The following is a 10436-nucleotide window of genomic DNA, read 5'->3' as shown; positions in this document are numbered from 1 at the left end:
AAACAGTAAGCAATTAAAGACCTATTAGGATCATTTTAGGCAAAAGAGCTGAAAAATGATATATTCAGTCAATAATAAAGATTTAATGGTTTATCACTTTGACTAATAGGTGGCGCTGTGACAAAATTAACGTGGTATGGTCAGAGTGAGGTAACAATGACACTCGCTAAGGATATGACTCCCGTGAAAATAAGTCAACCAGATCAAAAGATATAAACATATGAAAAACCACTAGGTGGCGCTGGTTTGAAACTTCTCAGGCTCCTTCGGGACCTTGTGCTGATGACTCATACCGAGTTTCGTAACAATACGCTAATGCGTTCATAAAATACAGCATTTTTGCACAAAATTCAAAATGGCCGACAGCCAAAATGGCTAATATGGGAAAATTGGATATCATTCGACTCGGCATGATGCCCCTAATCTAACAAGACCAAATTTATGATTTTTGGACAAACATATTTTAAGCTATAAGCAAAAATAATGGCTATTTTGGCTTTTCTGAATCTCCAGACCAGTAGGTGGTGTTGCGACGAAACTCAACATGTAGGCTCTGGTCTTGCTTGGGATGATTTGTACGAAGTTTGGTGTAAATATGATAAATCATTGCAGAGATACAGCCATGAGTCCAAACTGGGTGCTCTGCGTTAAATTAATTTGCGTGTTTTTTGAGAATGGTTGAGTTTATCAAAAAGCTTTTGATAACTTTTGCCAGAATGGTCTAAAGATGATCTGGTTCAATTTTCATGATAATCAAACCAACAGCCTAGGACGAGTTCGAAAAAGTAGGTTTTTCGCAAAATTCAAAATGGCGGACAAACCATAAGTCGAAACCTAGCGTGTTAGGTATCGTTAGACTCAGCAGGGATTCAGGAGTCTAAAGTCATGACTCTTTTGAAAATAAGTTGACCACACCCATATTGATAAGCTTTTGAATATTTAATTTTACCACTAGGTGGCGCTGGTGCAAAACTTCTCAGGCTCGTTCAGGGCATCGTGCTGATGACCCATACCGAGTTTTGTGACGATATGCTAATGCGTTCATAAAATACAGCATTTTAGCACAAAATTCAAAATGGCCGACGGCCAAAATGGCTGATATGGTAATAATGGATATCATTCAACTCGGAATGATGCCCTGAATCTGACGTAACCACATTTATGATTTATGGACAAACCATTCAGAAGTTATTAGCATAAATATACATTTTTCATATCTCTGGACCAGTAGGTGGCACTGCACTGAAACACAGCATGTTGGCTTAAGTCATGCTTGTGATGACATGTATGAAGTTTGGTCAAAATACGATAAATCATTTTGGAGATATAGCCTTAAGTGTGATTTTGCGAGCTTTCAGTCGAATTCATTTGTGCCCTATTCGAGAACGGATGGATCTATCGAAAAGCTTTTGATAACTTTTTGCAGTCATGGTCTGAAGATGATCTGGTCCAATTTTTGTGAAAATCGGAGTAACGCCCTAGGAGGAGTTCGAAAAAGTAGGTTTTTCAGAAAAATCAAAATGGCTGGAAAATTTTCATGACGGAAAATGACGTCATATAGTGCAATCGATTCGCCTTGACCCAAGGAATCAGAGGAAAAAAGAATTTTGCAAAACTTTATTTTTGTGCAAAACTTTAAGGCATTAATTTGACTCCATAGCGCTCTGACCGGCTCTGATATCAAAATTCAGTGAAGATGGACGTCGCAAAGAATATCGCAGACAAGCTGAACCGTGGCCGTTACACCGAAAATGTTTTGAAGTACTTCTTCGAAAAGCCGGATGATTATGAACAAGCGCTCACTGATTCTGAAGACGATCTGAGCGACGATGAAAGCAGCATAATAAGACTGAATAATATCCCTAATCTGCAACTGAGCGAAGATGAAGACGAGGAAGAATGTATCGGACTGGCGTCAGACGAGTTGGACCGTAAGATATCAGAGGCTATATCGATAGTAACATTTGATGGGGATAAAGACAGAGAAATGGTGAAAATCCGTAACTTTGACTGTAAATGCTGCACGAGGAGAAAAGAGAACTCTCTGCATGGGAGACAGTCATGTAGCCAGAAGCTTTCTCCAGATATTATGTACAACATACGGCTGGATTCTTTAGCTGCGGAAAAAGAGTGGCAGGACATGCGAATTATTGGACATTTAGAGGCAAACAGACGCACAGTGCAAACTTCGGAGATGGTTACATCCACAAAGAAGACACCGACAAAGAGAAAGTGTGCCCGAACGACTTATTTCATTGGAGGCAACGAGATCTGCAAGAATACTTTTCTGTTTCTTATGGGGTGAGTTTCCATAAACATCAAAGTTTGTCGTTTTGTGTTCATTCTAAGAACGTACACGTTTTCTCATGTGTCTATTGTTATTAGCTAGCTCAGGACTGTCGTTTTAATTGTAATCGTTCGCATCGTATTACTTGCCAAAAAGCCCCATTACTATAATGGGCTTTTAGATGGTAATGTTAGCATCTGCTATTAATTTGAATAATGCTTCAATTGCTTGAATTGACTGGTGTGAATGACTTAGCCCACGTAAACCTGCCAGTTAGCATTCTTGAATTGAATGTGATGCTAATCATTTTAGCTAGTGGTGGAGGAAGTGCTACATTCTTAACAAGGATTTTCTAACGTAATGGTAAATGTATCAGATTAAATTCCTACTTAAGTAAAAGTAAAAGTATCCGTAGCCGCAAAATGTGCGTTATAAGTCAAAAGTAAAAGTATTTATGAAGAGTTTAATGTACAGGATTTTTTTAAATCCTTTGACTCAATAATTTGACCTATAATTTGTACAATGCATTCTGATATAGGTGACAAGATGCCTGTTAGCATGATGTTAAACGTTTTTTCCTTGTTTTTTCTCCTTTTTTCAGCATTGGCAAAGACACCCTGGCTGATATAGTCAAACACTATGAGGAGAATGGCGCAAGACCACGTTTGAGGAAGAAGCACTCACTGCCACGTCCGCCAGCCAGGTTCATCAGGCCTGAGGATATCAACAGAGTTGTGGACTTCATAAAAAACTATGCAGAAGACAATGCCATCATGCTGCCTGGCCGACAGCCTGGGCATAAGGATTGGCATGTGAAGTTGCTGCCAACTCATGTGTCCAAGGCCTCAGTGTGGCGTCTCTACGTGAAGTCTGCTAAGGAGCTTGGTATGTGTAAACATTGATTTAGAATTGAGTGCTTATAATGTGAAATAATGCGAAGCACTATTAGCAATTACAATACAATTAACCATAAGCCATATCTGTTTTTCAGGTGAGCGTGCAGTTTGTAAAACCAGCTTCAAAGCACTGTGGGACCGACTTCTCCCACACATCAAAAGTTGCCGGCCACGCACAGATCTCTGCTGGCAGTGCCAAAGCAATAATGAGCAGCTGATACGAAGTGCAAACCTCCCAGATGACAGAAAGTCTGAAGCAGTAAAGAAACAACAAGATCATCTTTCCCTTGTGCAGAAAGAGAGGGCTGTGTACAACGACATGACTGCTGCCTGCAAAAAGATTTGCTCTGGCTCTAACCTGTCTTTTGGACCGTCCCTACCAGCAAGCAAGAAGATTAGGATGCATTACAGTTTTGATTTAGCTCAGCAGGTAATACTTCACACACATTTACTTTACTTTATTAATGTCCCTTAAAGGGCGATTTGGTGCATGAGAATAAGCAGCCTGATAAATGCAGATAAATGATAAATGCAGAATAGCATCAATATAGTAATTTTTATCTTTATTAGACAGTTATGAATATACACAAATTTTATTTAATCTAATCCAAGTTCCCTCTCTCCCTCTGTCTCCAACAGTTACACTTTCCCTCAAACCCTCTCCAGCCAGGACCAATGTACTTCCTGACCCCACGGAAATGTGGCCTATTTGGTGTTTCCTGTGAAGGGCTGCAGAAACAGGTGAATTACCTGATTGATGAAGGCATGTCATCTACTAAGGGAAGCAATGAAGTCATCAGCTACATGCATCATTTCTTCGGCAACTTTGGAGTTGGAGAAACAGAGGTGGATCTTCATTGTGACAACTGTAGTGGGCAGAGCAAGAACAACTTCATGCTCTGGTACCTTGCCTGGCGGGTTGGACCCAAGCTTCACGATAAAATTGAAATCCACTTCCTTATTGCTGGCCACACCAAGTTTTCCCCTGACTGTGGCTTTGGACTCATCAAGCAAGCCTACATGAAGACAAGAGTCAACACTTTGGCAGACATCGCTGAGGTACTTTAACTTTACTTTGCTTTAATGACTTCAGTGCTGTTTTCTGTTCTGCTTCAATTAAACATTTAACTGAAGATTTTTTTTCCCTCTCTTCTCTTTTTTGTCATCAGGTTGTGGAAAACAGCTCTCCTGTGAGTCACCTCAATATCCCACAGCTTGTTGGAACGGCAGAGGGCAAAGTTTTAGTCCAGACCTTCGACTGGCAGCAGCATCTGACTCACCACTTCCGTAGACTCCCACAGATCAAGAGTTATCAGCACTTCAGGTACTTATATTGGAACTTTCACATTGTGTACATACAATATAACATAGTAACAACATACACATGACAGTATTTTATGAGAAAATACTTTGCCATGTTTAAATTGTCGTATGTGCTTATTCTGTCACAGCTTTGATGCCAAGAGACCAGGTGTGGTGCTTGCAAAAACTCACTGTGATGCACAACCTGTCGAATATCAGCTACTGCGCGACGGAGCAGATCTGCCCTCTATCGACGGTCTTTCTGTCCTGGCCCCACCTGGACTGAACATTGACAGGCAGACCTATCTGTATGAAAAAATCAGGCCATTCTGTGCTGACGAGGCAAGATACATCACATGCCCAGCGCCAAGGGTCACAACACAGAAGAGACCGCAAATGTAATATCATTGGACTGTGTCACAAAGACCTTTGTCTTATGCTGCTATTACCAAGTAAAAGTGGTACTTTTGGTACATACTTGGATTCATACTCATGCCCTGGAAAGTTTTTGAAAATAAACATACATAGATACAGATCCTTGAAAGTGCTTGAATTTATTTTGTGCAAGAAGTTTTCTGGAAGAAATTCCATATTATTCTCTCCGGTCCAATAATGTGTTATTTCACCAACACTTCGTGGACTATGCTTGATTTACGTTAGTTACTTGCATTTACGCATTACGTTAAGTGTTTACAACGTGAGTTACTTTGTGTTGTACGTTGCCATGATGTTCACGCGCGCACAAAACTACTACGGTACCTCAGTGTTTCACAGACACACTGTGAAATGACTGGTTACATGAGCCTAAGCTCTTTTCAATAAAATCCATGCAAAAGTTAATATCAGATCATTTTAGAATACAGTATAGGATGTACCGAATATTCTTTAGTTTTATGCAGAACAGAAATATGACAAATAGAATCAGACCTCTGTCATATGGCCAAAAATAAATGCAAAAAAAAAGCTTTTTGCACAGTTGTGTTTGACACATGAAAACTGTAACAATGTATTTTACAAGGTAACACGATGTAACCTTGCTCTCACTTGAAATGTGTCCCCACATTAACAGGGGGGAGCTTTACAGGGGGTATGGCTTATCTAAATGAGATGTAAATGAGCCCTATTGTCACTCCCAGCAGGTGAGAACTGCAACTTTAGAGGCGTTTTTCTCCCTATAGAGCTTTCTTAAGTGCCTACCTTCAAATGGCTACAACTTCTCCAAATATTATCAGATTTCCATGTGTTACACATCATTGGAAAGCTTGGAAACTACACTTCCAGAATCTGTGAATAACTCAAAATGCCCCAGAACCGACTTGTGTCCCTACTTTCCGTGACTGGTCACAAATGTCAAGAATACTGTTGAATATCACATGTCAAGTCAAATGTCAAGTGTCCCCAACTAAGCAAGCCAAAGGCGACAGCGGCAAGCAACCCAAACTCCAACAGGTGACATCAGGTGGCAAACAAGTGGCAAATAGGTGTTAAAATGGAGAAAAAAACCTTGGGAGAAACCAGGCTTAGTCGGGGGGCCAGCACTCTGGCGAACAGTGCTTTGTTACGAATCAGGTTGCTATCATAAATCTGATAGGATCGCAACATTCAAAGTATTTATTTCAGTTCCATCCAGTTGAGGATCGTATTCATCACGCCGGTATGGACGGTTTGTTGAGGAACTGTGCTACTGGCTGTCGTGTCGATGAGGCCTTCACAATGGATGATCTAGTCGACTCGATCTCTGCTGATACTTCAGGGCTGCGTTGTGGTCGTGTCAAGGCGCTAATAAATAGTCTTTTATCAGTTAGTAAAGACAGTTTCAAGTCATATTGCAAAAATGTATAAAACAAAACATCCTCTTTAGCACCTTTAATAGTCTATTTAGAAACACATTCTATCTCTTTAACCAGAATTGTGACCGAAGACAAAAACAGCATTCAATCTTCGTCACTCTCTTAACCCCACAGCAAGCACCTTGGACAGCAAAATGACCAAGCATTGAGATCAATAAAAATTAGAGAACAGAGATAAGATAATGAATGTAATAGGAATTAGTACTAATACAATATGAATACGAAAAGAATTTGGCTTTATGAAAACGGAGTGCTCCACAAACTCCACAAGTTTATCCTTGTCCTTTATCCTTATCCAGCAATCTCATAACATTGTGTTCGAATGACAGCAAGTGCACACAGTCTTTCTTGCAGGATGCTGGACTGCAGGTATGATTTTATCAGCCGCAGATGCGAGATAAGCCTAGAGCTTAAATAGCCTACAGTCTGCATTACCAAGATTAATCTTGGCCAAACAGTTAATCCTACCTCCAAAACTCACTCAGACCAACAAAACACTTAATATGTCTCAAAATAAGCTTGTTAACACTGACAACAATTCTCAATCAGAGAATGCTATTCATAACACACTGTAAAAAAAAAATAGTCTAAAATGTAAGTGTTACGGTATACAGGAGACAGACACAGATGTCACAGGTAATGGATGTTTATTTGACCACAGTAGAGCAGGTGAACACACACAGGTGAGTGAACTGGTTATATTGGAGTTTTAAGCAGGTAGTATGAGGAATAGTTACTGTCCTTTCTCTTTGCAGGTTGATGTAAGTCGGAGCTTGGGGATCGTTGGAGCACAGAGGAGATCGCTGGAGAACTGAGGAGCTGACGGAAACACACCCACACAGCAGACGAGGCACACAGAGGGAAGGAGACACGCTGGAGACAGGTGAGTATTCGAAGAGGAGTCCTTGAGGTAAGCATAACATGGGTATATGCGAACGAGACCAGACATGGAGTGCTGTGTGCGTGTGGGTTAAATAGTGCTGGTGATGAGTGCGATGATGAGGTGCAGGTGGCGGTGATCAGTATTCTGGTGATGGCGTGCGTTGTGATTGGAGGTTGGAACCTGACGTGTCTGTGACAGTAAGTTAGCTAAGATTAATTTCTTGTTTATTGAACTGTTGAATCATTGAATCACTCTCATGTGGTATGGCTTATGTTGTGGCAAAAAAATCAATCAATCAATCTTTATTTATAAAGCACATTTAAAAACAGCTGATGCTGACCAAAGTGCTGTACATGTCACAAACATAAAAATAACATAAAAAAAAAAAAAATTCATAAAGAAAAAAAAAAATTCATAAAAAGCTAGGAAAGGCTAAGGAAAAGAGAAATGTTTTCAGGGATGACTTGAATGTGGCAACAGAAGGGGCTAGTCTGATATATAAAGGTAGGCTGTTCCATAATTTGGGTCCCACAACTGCAAAGGCCCGATCAACTCGTTTTTTAAGTCAAGTTAGTGGTACAACAAGTAAGCACTGGTCACATGATCTTAAGGTTCTTGACGGGGAGTGACGAGAAAGTAAACTGGTCAAGTACTCAGGGGCCAGATTGTTAATGTCACGGTTCGCAGATGCATTGTTTCCTTCCTGTCGCGTGTTCTGTGTTGTGACAGCAGTGGGCGTGTATGTGTGTGTGTGTGTGTGTGTGTGTCCAGGCCACGTGGCTCATCAGTGGAACCAGCTGCAAGTCATCACCTCACCAGCTGCTGCTCATTCTCTCACCCTTTATAAGCTCACCTCATTCTCTTCTTCCCCGTCAGATCGTTGTTTGGTGTACTGTGCTGTGTTGTTCCGTCCTGTTCCTGCCCGGAGTTCTAGTCGTGTCTTCACCTGTTCCAGTTCGGTGTTCTTCGTGTTCTCGTTCTATGTCTGGACCTTGGATTACTTCACACCAGCACTTCTCATCACAGCCACGCATCACCAGCCGACCAACTCAATCCCTGCGTCACCAGAGGCCCGCCTGTTCAGTGACTGTGTGCTATTCTGTCGTCTTTATAAATAAACCAGTTAACTCGCATTTGCTTCCTGTGATCAATCATGACAGAACGATCTGACCAAGGGATGGAAGCAGCGAGTAACCCGCAGACAGCGTTGGAGGAGTTTATCAACCGCAGTATTCGCAGAATGGATTCCCAAGAGCAGAATTTGAACGAGACCGGGCGGGCGGTTCAAGCTTTGGTGACGCAGGTGTCCGAGCTCACCCAGCAGTTCCAGCTTTTTCGGAGTCCCGCTGCGCCGCCCACACCGGCCGTCCTCCCCACGACATCTGAGAACGCCGCCAGTCCCGAACCTCGTCTTCCGGTGCCAGAATCCTACTCAGGTGAACCGAACTTTTGCAGAGCTTTTCTAACTCGATGTGCTATGCATTTTGCATTACAGCCTCGAACTTTCAATTCGGAGCAAAGCAAGGTGGCGTTCGTGCTCACCCTACTCACCGGGAAGGCTTCTCTTTGGGGGACGGCGGTGTGGGAGAACCAAGATCCATGCTGCGCCTCGTTACAGGCACTCTCCGCAGAGATGAAGCGTGTTTTCGACCGGTCGGTCGCTGGGAGAGAAGTCGCCAGGTTACTGGCGGAACTACGTCAAGGAGAGAAGTCGGTGTCTGATTTTTCCATCGAATTTCGCACGTTAGCGGCTGAGTGTCACTGGAACGAGGAGGCGCAGTGGGACATGTTCCTGCATGGGCTGGCTGACCGTGTCCAGAAGGAGATCTACGCGCTGGATCTTCCGACTACACTCAATGGACTCATTGATTTAGCGCTAAGAGTTGATGCTCGACTGACCAGGGTCGAGCGGAGGATTCCGATCCACAGATCGCTTGGCGGAATGGAAGGTCCGCGATCCAGCGGCGGGGACGCGGTCAGCCCGATTCAAGATCACGAGCCCATGCAGGTGGGTCGAGCTCGGCTTTCCCGGGAGGAGAGGGAGAGGCGGAGGTCCCAGGGACTTTGTTTATATTGTGGCGGAGCTGGCCATTTCGCGTACAACTGCCCGTTAAAAGGGCAAGCCCGACAGTAAATATGGGGCTACTGTCGGGTGGGATCTCCACCGAGAAGACCTCATCTACATCTACGCTCCTCCCGGTGAGATTGAGATGGTCGAATCACACGCACGATTGCAAAGCACTGTTGGATTCCGGGGCCGAAGGTAACTTTCTGGACAGATCTTTTGCCATTAAACTCCATATTCCATTCAACCCTCTTACCAACAGAATTGCGGTGCACGCCCTCAACGGACAGAGTCTTCCCACCATCTCATACAGCACCGAGAACATCACACTCATCACCTCCGGAAACCACACCGAACTCACATCTTTCCTGATTTTTGATTCCCCCCTCACACCCATCGTCCTAGGTCACCCCTGGCTCACCAAACACAACCCCCGAGTAGACTGGACCCAGAATTCCATTGTGGCCTGGAGCAAGGAGTGTCATGAGTCTTGTCTTGTCTCTGCATGTTCGTCTGTCTCTGGTTCTGTTTTGCAGGAGGAAGCAGTGGATCTGTCTACCGTGCCCGCTGAGTACCATGACCTGAAGGAGGTGTTCAGTATTGCCAGGTAAATCTCCGCCTAAAGGCAAGTTATATTCACTTTCTGTTCCAGAAAGGGAGGCTATGGAGAAATGTATTTCTGATTCACTGGCAACGGGGTTCATCCGCTCTTCCTCTTCTCCAGCGGGGGCGGGATTCTTTTTTGTGGGTAAGAAGGATGGATCTCTGCGACCTTGTATTGATTACCGGGGGCTGAACAACATAACGGTAAAGAATACCTATCCTTTGCCGTTAATGTCTTCAGCCTTCGAGAGGTTGCAGGGAGCATTTATTTTCACAAAATTGGATTTAAGGAATGCTTATCATTTGGTCCGCATCAGGGAGGGGGATGAATGGAAGACCGCTTTTAACACCCCTAGGGGGCACTTTGAATATTTGGTTATGCCGTTCGGGCTTTCCAACTCCCCCGCGGTCTTCCAGGCACTCGTCAACGACGTGCTGCGAGATATGGTCGATCAATTCATATATGTCTACCTGGACGACATATTGATCTTTTCCTCATCTCTCCAGGAGCACGTGCAGCATGTCCGACGAGTGCTTCACAGGTTGCTAG

The 10436-nt window shown here is 43.3% G+C and overlaps 2 protein-coding genes across 2 annotated transcripts; both read left to right on the top strand.

The window, feature by feature from the left end:
- Positions 1-1696: 1696 nt before the first annotated feature.
- LOC125276229 lies at positions 1697-3705 on the top strand. Its single transcript, XM_048203739.1, has 4 exons — positions 1697-2301; positions 2889-3172; positions 3279-3613; positions 3661-3705. The coding sequence occupies exons 1-4, from the start codon at positions 1697-1699 to the stop codon at positions 3703-3705; spliced, it is 1269 nt and encodes a 422-aa protein (XP_048059696.1).
- On the top strand, positions 3626-4887 carry LOC125276228. The gene is made up of 3 exons (XM_048203738.1): positions 3626-4242; positions 4353-4507; positions 4635-4887. Exons 1-3 carry the CDS (start codon positions 3859-3861, stop codon positions 4885-4887), a joined length of 792 nt encoding a protein of 263 aa, XP_048059695.1. The 5' UTR covers positions 3626-3858.
- Positions 4888-10436: the final 5549 nt, after the last annotated feature.

This window comes from Megalobrama amblycephala, linkage group LG9, assembly GCF_018812025.1.
Source record: "Megalobrama amblycephala isolate DHTTF-2021 linkage group LG9, ASM1881202v1, whole genome shotgun sequence".
NCBI classification, from domain to species: domain Eukaryota; kingdom Metazoa; phylum Chordata; class Actinopteri; order Cypriniformes; family Xenocyprididae; genus Megalobrama; species Megalobrama amblycephala.
Note: the sequence above shows the minus strand (reverse complement) of the source record. Positions and strands in the feature narration are given on the sequence as shown.